Source organism: Haliotis rufescens, unplaced genomic scaffold (genome assembly GCF_023055435.1).
Source record: "Haliotis rufescens isolate VD_foot unplaced genomic scaffold, xgHalRufe1.0.p SCAF_5, whole genome shotgun sequence".
In the NCBI taxonomy this organism is placed as follows: Eukaryota; Metazoa; Mollusca; class Gastropoda; order Lepetellida; family Haliotidae; genus Haliotis; species Haliotis rufescens.
The window spans coordinates 14,416,009-14,434,374 of NW_025964223.1; the positions used below are offsets into that span (position 1 = coordinate 14,416,009).

At 37.5% G+C, this 18,366-nt stretch overlaps 1 protein-coding gene across 21 annotated transcripts in view; it reads right to left on the reverse strand.

Annotated features, from left to right (window-relative positions):
• LOC124138279 (myb-like protein X) overlaps window positions 1–18,366 on the reverse strand; it is a 75,675-nt gene that overhangs the window by 47,040 nt on the left and 10,269 nt on the right. For 19 of the 21 annotated variants that reach the window (XM_046504844.2, XM_046504860.2, XM_046504862.2 and 16 more), the window contains exon 1: window positions 17,961–18,348. The exons of 1 other annotated variant lie outside the window; for it this stretch is intronic. In XM_046504844.2, coding sequence (XP_046360800.2) covers window positions 17,961–18,072 — 112 coding nt within the window. In that variant the 5' untranslated portion in view covers window positions 18,073–18,348. Of the gene's footprint in view, window positions 1–10,856; window positions 10,897–17,960; window positions 18,349–18,366 lie in introns of those variants that run through there. One more of the 21 variants, XM_046504847.2, reaches the window with a different exon arrangement.

The following is an 18,366-nucleotide window of genomic DNA, read 5'->3' on the forward strand; positions in this document are numbered from 1 at the left end:
ATAACAAGGAATTGTTTTAATATTCAGTCATATGCACTGAATATTAAAAATGTTGCTTTCCTCTCTTTCAGTTTTTCAAGATCTCTCCTTCCACTCTGTATTGAACACGCTGGACATGGTGGAGGCACATTCTGCTTTGCATTCTACACGTACTATTCCCTACACATCTATCCGTTAAGTAAGCATGAGGCGAAATGTGAAGAAACTGTTCACAGTATCATGTTCACTACAACATCCTTTACCCTTACAGATCAGGTGATACTCACCGATCAATACTCTTAAACATGCAGAATCAGGGCCCCCTTGCCCTGAACCCATGCCCAAACACTGGACACACAAAACCTCTCTTTATCAAACCACCGCTTGAAAGATCTGAACATGAGATTAAAATTTCATGAGCCATGTCAGTAGCAGAAAAATACAACATTGAAACCAAAATAACAACAAGTAGTTCTCAGCCAAGCACTACCGTCAACAGTTTTTCTACAATCAATATCTCCCGCATGCAGATGGTTGTAAACATAGGTTCCAAATAATTACAAAAATCCATGAAGCGAAAAGAATAACGATGTGTCAAATGGTCTGGACATTCATTTGACACAGTCCCAAGGCTATACAAAAGGTGATAATGGAGTCCACCAAGTCAGTTGATCCCTCGCTGGCAATTCAACTAATTATCATAATGAGAACATATCTCATTATCTATCTTTGATCTGTCTCAGCCACTCAGGTGAGACGTGTAGAACAAACATGGTCTACCTGGACGGACAATCAGGCCATTGTGACGAGGCATCGGTGCCGACAGTTTAATGTGTGTCCATAATGCGACTCTGGTCAATGCACAAACACTATGAGCCTCTGATAACACAGGGCATCTCTTTGGTGTATTGTTAGCACTATTGACTTGATAATGCCTTGACAATTACACTGATGAGATTTTCTTCACAATAATATCATCTACGACAGATTATTGATCAAGGTGTGTAGGTTGTTGTACTTTGCTAGAACAAAAGCACAAGTCATCAAAGAAATGATTAATTGTTTTACTTTTGCAAAAAAACAGTTTGATGATTCTCCAAATATCAGTCTGTGGTAATAACTTGTGAGTCAATTTGCCTGAACTTGTACATGTATGTTATCACATGTTTGTTTGTTGTCTAACACCACGATCAGCAACATTCCAGCTATAAGATGGCGGTTTCTAAATAATCAGATCTGAACCAGACAATCCAGTGATTGACATCATGAGCATCAATCCATGCAATTGGGATATGATGACATGCATCAACCAAGACAGCGAGCCTAACCACCCGATCCCGTTAGTTGCCTCTTACAACAAGCAATATTGCCTCTTAGGAAAAGCAAGGGTTGCTGAAGACCTATTCTAACCCAGATCTTACTCTACTGATCTGAATTTTATAAGACTCAGGCTTTGGACTTGTGGCTGAAACGTTACAAAAATATGCAGTCCTTCATCATTAAAAAAGTCCCACTGTAAAAACACAAAATGAGTGAGTGAGTGAGTGAGTGAGTGAGTGAGTGAGTGAGTGAGTTTCGATGAATGCTGAATGCTGCTTTGAACGGTATTTTAGTTATGAGGCTTAAAATAATGTGTAAATGAAATGGGTTCTAAAATTCAGGGTGTTTTGCAATGTAACATATCATATGTTTTGTTTGTAACAGGCCTCTTGACTTCCAGTTTTAGTATTGAACACTGATCATCATATATGTTGCAGTCTTAAGTGTTTTTATGTTGATGGCAAGGTCAGACAAGAATTTCATTTCTACTTCTAGAGATGAAAGACTCTGTGTAAACAGCTGGGATCTGAGGGGCTTCATCAAAGGAAGCTGTCACTTGGGGATTTCACTTTCAAAGAAAAATATATTTTTTTAAAAGCTTCAAAAGATTCAATTAACATGATTAAAGCCAAATAAATAATATATGTTAAAAAAGCATCTTCGTAAAAACAAATCAAATAGTTCTCATAGCTGAACCCTGCTAACTATCATGAACTCTTGAAATCACTGAAATATTTAAATGTAATACATTTCTGAAAATTTACTGATTTGACAAAATTGTAATTCGCCAAATAGGGCTTGAAGCGATTCTGAGTAAGCAAATAAGGGTATCGTTCACTGGGGGAGGGGAGTGAAGGAGGAGTGCATTGATCTGGTTCTGGTATGCAAGACAATACGCTGAGTCATGTTACCCTGTGCAAGTGTTGGAAAGCTGGTGCAGAGCTCGAGATAAGCTTTTGGTTATTTGGGTATTTTACCCAGGGGTTTGATTTTGATTGGGTATCCACAAATATTAGAGGGTATTCAAATTTTCTTTACCCACCTGTTTCTTGACATTTGAGTATATAAATTAAAACCTGTTTCGTAACAATCCCTTTAAATCATTTAAAACTGTATGAATTAGTGGTATCCCCATCTGCGTCTGCTTGCGGCTCCCTCTCCGGGAAGCCATTTTCTTTAATTACCGATCAGCGGTTAATTAAGATGCAATATGTGCATTGACTAGACACGATGTGTTTCTCAATTGGCATCTCTCAGTATGTTTGTCACAGACGCCTTTCCGAATGTTACTATCGGTTATTGAAATTGGTGATCGGCTGATACACAATCATTTTATCTAACAGTTGTAATACTAAACGCAGTCGTTTTATGTAAAAGTTATAATATGCACATTAATCTTATTTCAGTAGAGTATTTATAGTTCTTGTTGGGTATTTGATTTGTCTGTGTATTTCAGTTTATATTATGCATATTTTATACAAATATGCAGCTCATCTCGAGGTCTATGGTGACTGGAAGAAATCCAACAAAATCCTTCCATCAATATGATAATGCAAAGCTTGTTTCAGTTGAAATAGACACATCAGCAGGAACATTTAAATCTGTGGTGCACACTGGTGCAGATAAACCATAGCTCAAAGGGTCTGCCACTTCTAACTGTAAAGAGCAAAATCAATAGCGGGGTTATTGATTTAAAATCATAGCTTCAACATATCAACTTAAAATTATCACAACATAACGATACATCGATCAATAACAAAACTAGTTATTCTGTATGTGTCTAGTTAAAAATTCCCCATCTAGACCTGCAATGAACTTAATGCTTAATATCAACAAGGCCGATCCATTAAATGTTAAATTTTAGATTTTCATGCTTCTGATTGTCCACCAAACCAAGGTCATCTTAACAAACAAACTTTTCAGTGTAAATTTAGCATCGATATTCATAAATTTGTACAATACATATCTACAATGACATCCTTGTTTACAGGAGCAGTCTGCATCTTTAGCGTCAAGTCAGAATCTCGAGTCTAGTAAGCTCAGCTGATAAAAGTCCTTATGATATTACCAGATAACACTAAAATCTACTCAAAATGATGTGAAAAGCCATGTTCGGGTTAGTCGACTGAAAAATATTTGGCACAGACTGTGAGCAAATTGTCCGCAAAATTCCATCTACGACTAAGCCCTGCTTTACAACAGTAAGTCATACTAAGTGCTAAAAGCCTCTTGATCTGTATATGCAAGAAACAAATGCTACTACCTCCATAACCTGAAGGATATTAAGATAAGAGCAATATGACCCAGCCGGCAAATCCCTCTCACTCTCCTCTTAGCATGGCCCTACTGCTAGAAGCACCTACTGGCAGGTCTACAACCAGCCAACCCAATCACTCCAGGCTAATCCCTTCTATATGTGCGCCTGTCTTTGTGAGATAGACATGAAATATACATTGACAGCATGTCAAATGAAGGGTTGTGACCTTCATTGGACATGCAATTAACATGAGTGTTACATCAAGCTAGTCAGACTTACAAAAAACTGAAAGCCACAGCCGTATGGCTGATGTAGTTTTGGAAGTTTATTTGTTGTCTAATGCCGCACTCAGGAATATTCCAGCTATATAATGGCGGCAGAGCTCCAGATAAGCTGCGTATCTGCGTGAAATACACATCAGAAATGCAGAAATACGCAGTAAAATAAAATCCAAGCGTATCAAATATGCAACGAACATTACAGATACGCTACAAGAATAAAACTTGTGCGTATCATCAAAATATTGTGAAGTAACCCTGCGTATTCGATTAGCAAATCAGCAACTTATTTTGAAAATTCCGTCAACCTTGCCAAACTCCACGATGACAGTAACATCATGATCATTTGCCATCACACTTTCTTGTGGAAGTATCGTGGTATTTTTAAGTCCTATAAAGCTCTCGAACCCTGACGACACCAATTTGCAGGGACTAGATGAATAGTGTTTTTAAATATTTAACTTAAATTCCCACATGTGTGAAAACTAGTGGGTAACAGAAATTTGAATACCCAGATAGAATTACTGATACCCAATGATTTTAAAATGCATGTGTAAAATACCCACAACACCAAAAGCTTATCTGGAGCTCTGTGGCGGTCTGTAAATAATCTAGTCTTGTCCAGACAATCTAGTGATTGACATCATGAACGCAATTGAGATACGATTACATGCATCAACCAAGTCAACGAGCCTGACCACCCGATCCTGTTAATCGCCTCTTACAACAAGCTTAGTCGCCTTTTACAGCAAGCATGGGTTGCTGAAAACCTATTCTACACCGGATCTTCACATGTCTTAAAACATGAGTTGATGCATGCTGTGTATCCTATCATCAGGTTAAGTTTGTGATGCAAGGGTGAAATTGACATCAGTTCATATGTTATTGATGGTGGTAAAATCATGCTCATTGGGAAGACTACAGGATAAGAAATATGATCATGGATCATGTAGACATGCATTCTGCAGAGGTAAAAACCAACATTATAGCTGGAATATTGCCAAGTTCAGCGTTAAACAACAAACAAACAATTCATGTTTTAAGGCTGCATCTTTTTTTCAAAAAGTAATATTTACAAATGTTGGCAATAATCCAGCCTGACAACTAATCGGGTCTATCGCAAAATACCAAATTCTAAATCTGATTGCATAATAGTAAATACTACTGATAAGAACAAGTATAATTTACCAGTCTACGATTTTAACACATTCTGGGATCCTTTCCACAAAGTGATCTTAGCACCAAGGTCATCGAAACTCACATACCTTACCATTAGCTTACGGTCATCGTAGCACTAAGAGTGAGTGAGTACAGTATGGTTTTATGCCGCTATTCCAACAACATCATGACAGGGGACACTGGAAAGTGGGCTTCCCACATTGTTCCCATGTGGGGAATTGAACCTGGGTCTTCGGCATGATGAGAAAACGCTTTAACCACTAGGCTATCGCGCCACCCCCGTAGCACTAACACCACTTTGTGGAATGGGAACAGGACCGTGGTAAGGAAATACCTCTCATTGATCAGGTCACATGGAACATGGAAAAATTCACACGAACAGGGAGCAAATTATTGCTATAAGTCTCATACAGCGTCACAATATGTATTGATACGTGAGCATGTCGACCTGATGCAAACTAAATTTACCATATTCGGCGTAATAAGCGCCCTGCTCTAATAAGCGCCCACGGCGATATTTGCTAACATATTGGCAAGTGCACAATCCCAATTAACACCCTTCCGATTGATCAATGTACACAGGACTTACTTATTCGTGTATGATACGCACTTGTGTGTCATATACACCCTTAATTATGGGCAATTAAATTCTGGAAAAATATATCTGTCGTGTATAATATGCATAAACTTTTCTTTTGTATCATTTCAGGCTGTCACCACGAAGTTAACGATCTCTCATTCATCAAAATTATATTCTAATAAGAGCCTCCTATTTCTAATTTGGAGAGCACCCTGGGCGCTTATTACATCAAATACAGTATATAAATTTACAAAAATAAAAATTTAAAACATGTAGTTCTACTTGCATCAATGTTCTTATTTTGAATTTGATAGTCATACAGAAACCGGAGATATGTAGTTTCTGTACATGAATACTTACTTTTCAATGACAGCCCTACATATGAGTGAGTGAGTATGGTTTTACGCCGCTTTTAGCAATATTCCAGCAATATCACGGCGGGGAACACCAGAAATAAGCTACACACATTGTACCCATGTCGGGAATCGAACCCGGGTCTTCAGTGTGACGAGCAAACGCTTTAACCACTAGGCTACCCGACCGCCCCCACCCTACATATGAATGTAGGACACTAACATGACTAAGTTGTCTACTCAAAGGTCTGCTCCCCGTCTGTTGAGATATGGAGCTTAGATGTGACAGTGACTACATGTAGCGCACTAAAGAAATAGTACCTCTAATGCCCAATATTCAGGTCAGATATAGATAGAAGTCTAGACTGAAGTGAAAATACTTGAAGATTATTGTTTTGATAAATTGTCTGATAACATAAAACTAGAAAGGATCCCAGAGAACCTCTTTCTTTTCTAAAGAAATCTAGACTTGCCAAAGCATTGGTTGGGATTTTCGGATATTTTTGTTGCATAGCCTGAATCAGAGAGAGAGGAAGTCAGGCATAAACTATATCTGTATTTAAGAGTCTGTTTGTCTACCTTTCTGAAGTTCCAAAGGTTTATACACAAAGTTTACATGTCACATACAGATATCAATGTACAGCTGCTCAGCTCTTTCAACAAGAATCTTTCGGTTTATCTTCATACAAACTTGATAAAACATGCAGAATATTGTGAGACATTTACTAAACCACCAGTACCAGTAAAACCTAGCATACACATAGGAGGGTCAAGACAGGCTTAGGCAAGTCAAGCAATGGAAGTGAGTGACCACACAACGGGATATATTTAAGACTTGCATCAATGGACAAATATACCTTTTACTATCGAAGCTTCTGAATGACTTAAGTAAATATTGGTCTAGTGCCCAATCACCTTAAAAACATTTTGAGTAGGTTTTAGAAATATAAGACCCCTTAATTGCTTACATATGGGTTTAAGATCAATGACAAGCGCCCTCCAATGGGGGCTCAAATAGGGGCTCCAATAGGGGTTCCAATGAGGGGTCCTTGAGGTTTGCTGCTTTTGGATCTGAATCTGGAGATTCCCTAAATCTGTAACTTTTAACACTAGGAATATAACAAGGAACCTTTGACTGTCAAGCATAATAACACTTGAACTCCTGAATAACACATCAACAGGATCATACACAGAGCTGACATTAATACACCATTTCACGCACTACGGTAGCAAGTTTCAATACCCTTTCTTTCACTGCAAAAAAAGAAGGTTTAACTCTTGCATTCCATAACATTTAACATCAATAGACAGCACACACTTAAATTGTTTCGACAGCAGTTAAAGTATCTGTAAGCCCTGTGTAACTGCTACCCAGCACACATCTAGTTTGCTTACAGGGTCCCATATGGCAATGGAGGGGAAAGGTCGACAACAATACAACCCACTGGAGCGGTGGAGATCATTACAAAGGTGAATTGCACTTTGACCCAGTGTACATTCCTCCCGCTTCTACACAGTAATCACACACAGCCTTCACTGCACTGGCCATTCAATAGGAAGATTTGCTGAATTGCAGGTTACATTGTAATATTCTGTCACACCAGATAATGTTGCATACCCCAGCATCATGTGCAGCGGACAATCATCTCTGATGATGCAATGCTATCCCTGGAAGGTGATTCTGATCATTAGGCCTCAATGGAGATGAATAGTTTGTGAGTCTTACATGGATTCCAAAATTAGGCTTGTGATATAAAGCAATTCGTTTTGCATTGTCATATAATAATAGTGTTGAATTAGCTGTCGGTGCAGTTGGTGCCAAACATTTGTGCTTGTTTGCCCAAACATGTCTCTTATAATAATAATTTTCAGTACATTATAGTGCTATCATAGGGATGATTATAAGCAGTGCTTACTAGGCAACACAGAATTTTACCAGACTCAGGCTTCAGACTAGTGACTAAGACTGGATCAGCTTGGTAACCATGGTGACTGGAAATTTAATGCAACCATCCTTTCTTTTATCAACACGATAGGTTTACTTACTTACTGGCCCAGACAAAATGAAATATCTATGACCATGGATGGTCTATATGAACATACATATATGTCATGTTCCAAATACACAAGCTGTCATTTTCAATATCTTTCCAAATATTTCCTTATTCCTGATAAACTTGATATCAGACACACCAACCAGCTAAATCGATGGAAGTAACAGAATTCCCTCAAGCTTGTTTATTACATACATCAAAAGACACTTGAAACATATCACAGCTCATTTCTTCCTCTCATCAACCTGTTGCCATAGTTACGTACCTTATTGTACAGCATTAGATCTCATATGTAGAATTCCAGAATATATGCCTCACTGAGTGGCAAAACAATAGCTAGATTTTTTACAGCTGCTTCGACATGTCACAACCCTGAACACCTATTGATTTCCAATCTCAAAGATATTCCTATTTCCATGCCGTGAGACAAGGAACTCAAGCTTAATGTTCAGTGAACCCAACCTGGCCTTAAAATGACAAGCTCTAGGCACTCTTAAGTGAGTTATTTGGGACAAGGCGAACCTGTTAGACAGAGTTTTACAGCCAATATTATTGTGGGAGACTCAACCTTGAGTGTAGGTAAGCATTATGATCCCTGATGCTACATTCTTGCCATAGCATTGTAATCATGGTTATGGCGGCACAAATATACAGTATGTCAATAGCTATCTCCTCAACCACATTTCTATTTTGTGGGGGCTGTCAACACTGACGTGGAGTACATAGCAGTATCATCAACACACAAAACTTTGATATCTCAAACTTGTGGTTATTTTTACCCCATAATGTCAAAATGCCCCACACCACAGAGACAAGACTCAGTTTCTCTTCATCCACAAACTCGACTGACTTTCACACTGACAAGTATAAGCTTCTCCTCAACACGGAGTCTGCTAATTTCATTCTGTCGTGGATGACATCGTGGTTGTACAACACTGAGGAATTCGGCATGCATCAAACCCCCTACAGGTTTTCCAGAGTAACACAGTACACGGCATTCAACATACGTAACATTGGCTTCTTACATATGTTTATATATACACAGTGAGCCCTCGCTACAATGCTACCTTTGGGGTCCAAATAATTGATGATCGTTATAGATAATCAGCAGTTTAACCTAGGTGGAGTCGTAGGGGGTAGATGACCAACACAACATTAATACTCTACGAGAGAGAAAGAGAGAGAGAGAGAGAGAGAGAGAGAGAGAGAGAGAGAGAGAGAGAGAGAGAGAGAGAGAGAGAGATATCTGCTGTTACAGTGCACCTTCACACTTTCCACGGTGGTTATGCAGGAGATAAAAATGATGAACCATCCTACATTCCGTTGAAACAGTGGAATGTCAGCCTAGAATCTGTCTCCGAACCAGTGGAGGTTCTCCTTCTCAATACTGTTGATAGAAATGTTCTATGATTCATTGATTCAAAAATGTCTAGTCAGTAGTCCAGGATTGATTAATCAATCATGATTTCAAAAGGCCATTACAACACACAAAATATTTGTCTCAGGGAGTTATCTACACCTGCCCACAGGATGATAGCCAGCCTAAATCTGAAGCAAATGTCATCAAAAAGTCCCAGATTGCAATAATTAATTCCTCAATTAATGTAATACCTAATTCTATGGCTTTGCAGAGGTAACCTGTATTGCACTGGTAACTGTAACAGGACCAACAAAAAGGAAGAGGTTTTAATGCTTAGTTTTATTGCATTGCGTTGGATGCAATCTCAAAATCTCAAACTATCTACAGTAAAGAGCTAGTTTAGAATCCTAGATTGTAAGTTTTGTGAGAAGGATGCTTGTGTTACAAGGCTGCTGTGACAATAGTTTCCATCATTCTAATTAAGGCAGAATCTTTAAAAAACAAAACAAGAACAAGCATGAAATACTTGTATCCCCTGCCCATATGACATGTCAGGTATACGTCGGAGATAATAATATTTAGTCTGACATTGCACATTGTAAGGGATGACAGCAACCTGGGCTTCATTACTAGGTCCAGGTTCCACTGAACCAACATTTCTGATAAATACTGATGTCTGGCTGAAGGCAGATCACAGTAAATTAGCAGAAACCGCTTCACAACTGTCGTGTACAGGCATTTCAAATATTTGATGTTGTTTCTGTAAATCATTACTGCTGCTACAGTAGTCCAAAACGCCATTACTTTCGGCTGCATAACTGAAATAGTTCACCGGCTATTGACCTAGAATAAGAACATCCATGTACTGTTTGCAACAAACAGCAAGTACAGTAGACATGGCAGGGGTAGACACCTTTGATCACATGCAACTATTCAGCAGCACTAGTAGTTAATGTAAAAAACAAGATTTTTGTAGACGACTAGTCCAAAAGGATATTCACTTGTCTCAGACTAACAGACTAGTGGTTGTGTTTAGCCCTGCATGATACAGTGAGTTAAAACCTAATATTGTATCAACATTATTTCAGCCCTATACCATAGGACTTTATGTATCCACAGATAGTCGTAATAATCAACCTCAATGACAATATAGTATGACATACATCCAGTTCAAGAAGTACCTCCACAGCCAAGAGTATCATCCTCCTTGTATCATAAACACAGAGTGCATCCATATTAAGAAAAAACCTCAAAATACTATCCAAAACAAGGGAAAGAGAGAGCCACTAGTCCATTACTAGTGAAAATCCAGAAAGACTAGTTACCCAAATCTAGGTATCTTAGTCCAAAAGGAGCTGCAGAACTTGTTGGATTTGACCAACAGTGTCTTCCCCTGAAAACTGAGCTCATTAGCTCCCTCATTAAAAGCTAAAACGCTTTTCAAAACAGTAAGCTGTAGAATCTCGGAAAGATGACACTGAACATAAATGCCCTACCATGTTGAAAGTAACTCCAAACCATCGTGACTCCAGCAGAGCTCAGTACATTAACATCAGCTGATTTCCTGTGTGGCTCATCACTGACCAGCTCAGCTGGGTGGAGACGGATGATTGACACCTGTCAAGGCAGGTCAGGTTCTCACACCAGTGTCAATAGCCCTGCTCATTAGTGCACACTGTATTACACAGGGCTATGTAACCAGGGACATATTACACAAGGAAGACATATATCACAGGGCTATGAATGAACAAGACAAAATTCCACAGGCTGACAGTCAGGATACAGTTTTAACAGGCTCACAGGATAAATAAAATTCCTAATGTATAACCAGATAAATATTACGTGGAACGTTTTAATATCATAATCCGTTATGGTTTGAATTTGGATATTCTACATGACAGGATGAAAATTAACAATAGCCTCAAGCCCATATGAGTTTTGTTAACGCTAGAACATATCCTAAGGAACAGCAAAATTTTAAACATTTTTTTTGGGGGGGTATTGTTCTATGTTATCACTCATTTGGGCTTTTCCTTTTCAAGTTAAATGTAGTTGCTTATTTCTATCAATATTTATATATATATATTTTTATATAAGCGCGAGTCCAGCCTGACAGTGCAGACATCTTCAGTGTGTATAACATGTCTTATAAGGATTCATGCAGCATGAGACAGAACCCAGTCTTGGCAATGAAAGTCTTATGGCTCGTTGGCAAGGTGAGAACGCAAAACAATTGTGGCAATTTTGGCATGGCAATCTTGCACAGTGTGTCCAATGATTGAAAAAGTTGGAAAACTTGAGAATACTTCCAATTATAATCTGCTTACTAGGGCTGCAACGAATACACTATAAGGCGAATACGATTCGTATCATGAATATAGGGTAACGAATACGAATATTTATTTACGAATAATAACAAGTCAGCAGTTGATGTATTATTTATGATATTTAGTGAAACAATAACAAAATAAATTATTTGACACGGTTTGTTAATTATTAATTTATAAATACATTAATATACTTCACTTATCCAGGTACTAGTGTCTGCTCAAATCCGACAATGACCAGTGACTAAAATACTGTCACTGAAGAAATCTAATATGTTCTTATGGATATTTTAAGGGTCAGGGTATGTAAATGCACATGACTGCATATTCATGAATATTCGATTCTAGTGACCACGAATAACAAATTCAATTCATGAATGGATACGGTTCGATTCACCAAATACGCGAGTGAATCATAACAGCCCTACTGCTTACACACTGATACAGTGACGTATAAAATTGGTAACTGTGGTTTTTAATACTACATGACTGTCATACGTTTTTCTACATTTGTTTTAATTCATATTTCCAGATAATTAGCATAGACAATATTCGTAAAATCATTTTCGAATTTTTCATATTTGCATGTTTGAAAAAATTATTATTCACTAAACATAGCAAACCTATCTTCTCAAAACCTTCATATTTGGCCAGAAATATGTCTTCAGAGTGAAGGTAGTATTTTAAATAACAATATTAAACTTGACAGCAAAAACACTAATCAAAAGAAATTACAGAAGTTTCATGGCATGACAAAATATGAAAAACCTTGTGTTCTTTAACTTCTTTGGAGTTATAAGTATATATTGGTTTATAAGTATATACTGGTTCATGCAGATTTAGTAATGTTCATGCCTTTGTAGCCACAAATCAATTCTAACAGACTTGATCCAAACTGTTCCCATCAAAATATGAAGTCAGGCATGTCATAATGCAATGTCGGCAACTCTTAGCATGAATGAAACTAACAGTTTCCTGTTTGATGGTCTCATCGCTTTGTCTCTTGACCTGACAGCCCTCAGCTTCAAGCATGCCACAGTGCTGTCAGGTACGCGAGATTAATGCACGTTCAGCCTTTTTCAAGGCACAAGCGACATACATGAACAGTGCTTGGTCAACCTGGTTCATCACTGCAAAACTATCAGCTGTGATGTCGTGCATGAAGGAATAAAAAAAACAACGCCACCGTTATCCATAACTGCATGTGTTGCAGATATTGATTGTAAATTATTGAGCTGTCCTTCAACGCATGAATAATGTAGACAACAACAACAGTAAGCTAGGAAATCAATAAGGAAATCAATAAAATGGAGTTACACATTTACACAATTGTTCATGTTTATACCTCCAAATGCAAAATATATCGAAGTAAATTTTTACAAATAAAAACCAATACATTGACAATATGAACTTCACACACTGCTTATTTAATCATTTCAGACAAAACCTGTGGACAATACGATGTCAATGACCTTGTTCACCTACAATACTGTAACACAAGCCCCACCTATTCCATAATCAGTAGGAAACAGCAGGCCATAATTTGATGAGGCCTATTTTGTTTGGTTGAAAGAAACATAAATGCAATAAATTGCCAGGCAACCCAATCTAATATATACCACAGAATCACTTGTACTTTATTTATGTAGAGTTGACATTCAAAACTTAACTTTTTAATTCTGTTAAGGGTTAGTGATCATAATTTGAAGAAACTACACATAGAGATTATATCTATTTAATTAATAATAAAATTCTTCATTTTACTGGAAAGCAATAATAAAATAATATTAAAATAATGATTCAACTCAAATCTCACTCAGCATGTTTCTCGTTTTCAGAACAATGAGAATCCAACTACCACTCTCAACTGTGGCCGTTGCACAAGGCTATCTTTCCACTCCAGCTGTCATAACATCCTGAGGCTAGAATCATGATTATTTTTTAGCAAAATAGCAATAATTCCTAACAGTAACCATGGTAACAAATACCATTATTTTATTCAGGAAATATTGTCATAACAACAGCAGATTTTAACTATTTGTATGAAATAAGACTATCAGATAGCTCCAAGTACAGCTATTTAATCCAGGTTAGAAATTGGCACTAGTCCTATACTCTTGCCAAACTGCCCAATAGTTAAGGTATCATAAGGACTAGTAGATATTTGCCGTTTTTAAGGGTTTTTGCTATATATTATCATTATAAGGACTAGTGGACCAAAAACGTTAGTTTCTATCGCTGTAATCACAGCCCAATCTTCACTAGTAAGACAGTAAAATCTACTAAAAATGGTGATGAAGGAAAACATATGGGTCAGTAGATTCTTAAAGTTCTTGACACCTCCATAACACCAAAATCTAAACAAACGAAGACAATTCAAACAACTGTTGAATAATCCATACATGCATAGTTCGAATAAAGTTTGCTACTATACATTTTCAAATATGTCATGTCCTACTTGTGATTCATCTTAGCCTTGAAACCTTGTCTTTGGGGGAAAAAGTGAAAAAAGAAAACAGTGTTTTGTTCATTTATTTGTTGCTTAACACCGCACTCAGCCATATTCCAGCTATATCAAGGAATAATCAAGAGACCAGACAATCCAGTGATTAACATCATGAGCATCGATCTACGCAAATGGGATACTATGACATGCATCAACCAAGTCAGCGAGTTTGATCACCCGATCCCGTTAGTTGCCTCTTACGACAAGCATAGTCACCTTTTACGGAAAGGATGGGTTGCTGAAGACCTATTCTACCCCGGATCTTCACGGGTCCAAGAGAACAGTGAAGTGAGTGCACAGTTCAATTCCAACCAGCGGTTAACTAGATAATCATTATACATGGGAGAAAGCAAGAATTCCCTAAAAGAGTAGTAGCGCATGTCTAGCCAACATCAGTCATTGGCTTTGTCAGAATTTGCTTTTGGAAAACATATCAAACTAAATGGATAAGGGACCAGTTCAAAAGCTCAATGTCCGAAAAAATCTTTTTCCTTAAGGTTAAGGGTAGGGGGTTAATGGCCCAGCAAGTTTTCCATCCGATAAAATCAACTGACCTGATTTCTCAATGTTTTTTATAGCAACTAAGCTAAAACATCTTATTTTCATTCATATGCTTTTAGGAGTTGTCAATAAAACGTCCAGTCTTTCTACAAGGTGGGGCTTTATGGTCAACCGGCCATAGTGGTAGGTCATTCAAGTACAGTGAACAATACAGAATAGCAGATCTGATCTATAAAAAACATACAAATGATTTTCAACACCAAGTAAACAAATTCAAGTCGATAAACATTCTGGGAAAAGCTGGGCAAAATATGAGAATGAGGAAGAAAAGAGGCCACTAAACTCAGGAACTCAACATTTTTAGAATTAACGTCTTTTAGGGGTGGGTGGGGGTTAGGTCTCAACACTTAAAAGAATTTGGTTTTTTATCCACATCAAACTTTTGAACTGGTCCCTAAGCAATGCCTCCCTATGAAACAACTGCACAATAAGAGTATCTTAACAATATACAGCTCTTGGAGTAACACTATGAACAAAGGTAAATAATTTCTTCAATATTACCTCCTCAATGGGCAATATATATATCGTCATTGCACTGATCCATGTCATACTTTGTCAGCAATTACATAATTCCAGCTACTTAATCTGTTTGCTGAACAAATAAGGAGCTTCAATATAGGATTGAGTGTGAACACTCCAGAGTCGTGCCCAGACCAATCTGAACCACATACACAACTAATGATATACATGTTGCCATGTGTGTAAAGTCTGGCTTGTCCCAAGGAGCAACCATCACTGAGACTTCAGAACAGCAGCAGAGTATGCTTGATGCAGCACAGAGAGATGCACAACCTCATCAACACTATCAGATAGCAAGCCGGTTCACACAGGGAGATCCCAAATGAAAAACTTTAAACATAAAACATTAATGAAATTAAAGGAAGTCATTGAGCCGTACACAAAGGTTGGAAGACCTAAAGAATCATGTGACCTAAATGTCACAATACATACTTATTAATTCAAGACTATTCTACTTAATTTAACTAGTTTAAGCTTTTGAATACCTCATTGTAATATATATACTGAAAGTTATTTTACGCCTGAATTTGTTTTCAATACAAAGACACCCTTAGTTGATCAGAGTGCTTAATATATTGAATACAGTGTGTTGGGTTTGATGAATGAATTTCAAATGAAATTAACCACACCCATCAGCTATTGCTATTTTTTCAACAAGTCATTTGATGTAGAAGACAGTGAATTGGCAATGTTATCTCTATTCAGTCTTAGGATACATAAATAGCAGTTAGAATGACTTGCAAATATTTCCATTTTGACATGATTGAGTAATCCAGCAATTTCAAACATTGACAGATTCATCAAGCCATTACCTGAAGGTAGATCCAGGACAAAATTATGCAATAATAACTACCCACGCCATATTCACGGATTAAAATGATGAATCTGTTGACTCAGAGAACTGAGTTTCTAATTTCCTGAGAGATTAATATCAATCTTGCCTCCTGTAATTTAATTCCAAAACGATGAAACGCTGCAGAAATATTGACATACTGCAGTCAGAATCTCCTGAGAATTGTTGTCAACCAAAGCAGTGTCTGAGCCAGTCAAATCAATACAGCTCCCCTTGACATGAGGCTCGTCACAACCGTATTGTGTTTAGTGAAAAGAACATGCAATGTAATCAATTTCACCTCGCACATTTCATCCCATGTGAATGGTAAGAAACTGTCCCCACTTGATATGATCTAAATAAAATATTATGAGGACCATCGCCAATAAATTAACAAATAAAGTGATGCAAAGTACTCTGACGTTTTACGATTTTCAGTATTTAAAGCACACATGCAGATGATGAAATGTCTTAACTCTTCAATGGCTGGGATTTCTGACCTAAATGGTTGTCTAAATTATACAGTTAAACACTCAAAGTGGGATTTATGATACTATCAAGTTGTTTGTTTGTTGTTTAACACCGCACTCAGCATGCTCAGCACTATTCCAGCTAAATGACGGCAGTCTGTAACTAATCGAGTCTGGGCCAGACAATCCAGTGATTGACATCATGAGCATCGATCCACGCAATTGGGATACCAGTGTTAGAAATTGGCACTAGTCCTGTAGTCCTTGCCAAACTGGCTAATAGTTAAGGTATCACAAAGACTAGTAGAAATTGGACCTTTTTAAGGGTTTTGCTATATGTTATCTTTATAAGGACTAGTGGACAAAAACTGTTAGCTTCTACATCTGAACATGATCCGAATATCAAAGATAACATCGTAGAGTGTAGGTAATATATTGTGGCAAGTATCACAAAACATGAATCATTGCTGCAATAAATTGACAAACAAAAGTCAGGCCAATACCCATCCAACACAAATACTGTGATAAGCTTTTGCAACCTTACCAACTTATTATTATAAGTCTGAAGCCAGAGTCTTGTAAAATTCTTCCCATCTGGTAAGAACAGCTAATTATAATCCATACATTCACACTACAATCTATGGTAATGATACCAAAATATATTAGAGCTAGCTGTCTGATTGGTTGGCATATTCTTGTGTTCCCCACTGCGATATTGCTGGAACATTGGCATTGAGGCACAAATCCTCAATTACTGTACAATTAACATGATAAAGTAAATCTCTTTCTCATAAAACACATTCACAACTTTTCTGCTCATTTAATACCATATTAATTCAAAAAATTGACATTTCACATTATTCAAATGATCTTCGAGTGCATATCAAAAAGACCAACATGCAACTGTGAGTTGCCTATAATTATTAATGTTCCAATGCTGCCTACTGAAGTAATGAAATATCCCTTTAATCAATTCTTGCAACAGTCTTTCCAATTAGATGCATAAACGTGATAAAGGAATATTTCTCTATTCTGGTAAAGTAAGACCGGGGCTCATTTCAATGTTTCTAAATTTAGCCGCAGCAGTCAGCATCATGTGACCTAAGGCATGAGGTGATGCTTGACTGTTTGTCTATTCTCTCACAGCTGATGTACTGCCGATTGGCTTAAATTCAAAAATGCAACACAAATTTTATAAAGTGGCAATTAAAATGTTCTAGCTAATAAAATCAGAAATAAATTTACAAGATTGATCCAAAGCCTGTACCTGGTAGAAGTCTACTAAAAATAGCGAGTGCACCAATGCTACATGAAGTTCAACAAGATCAACAAAACAGATAAAATACCCAGAACTCCAACCCATGCATTCCAATTTTTTAACTCACGCTTTTTCTTCGAAGACACTCCGAATGCATGCTTGATAGACTTAAACAGACTTTTAGTGGATCGTCTCCACGACTTGTCCGGGTCAACAATTTGCTCCGTCTCCATGGTCATCTAGTGGTCAGTTACTGCTGTCACGTTAATCAACAACATTCTACACACTGAATCGCCATACAAACAAATAGTCCGTGTTCCACGTCAACAACGCTGTGCAAACTCCGCTACACGACCACAGAACATATATCACAAACACCTGTCAGTTTCAAAATGATTGTCACTTTCCTGTCCGATATCTACATGAAGCAGAATATGGATTTTTGTTCGCAAGTCGAGACATAAAATTGATGCCAGCTTCACTCACCTGAGCCACGTATTGAAAGCTTCAGGTAAATGGTAATTATTTGAAAC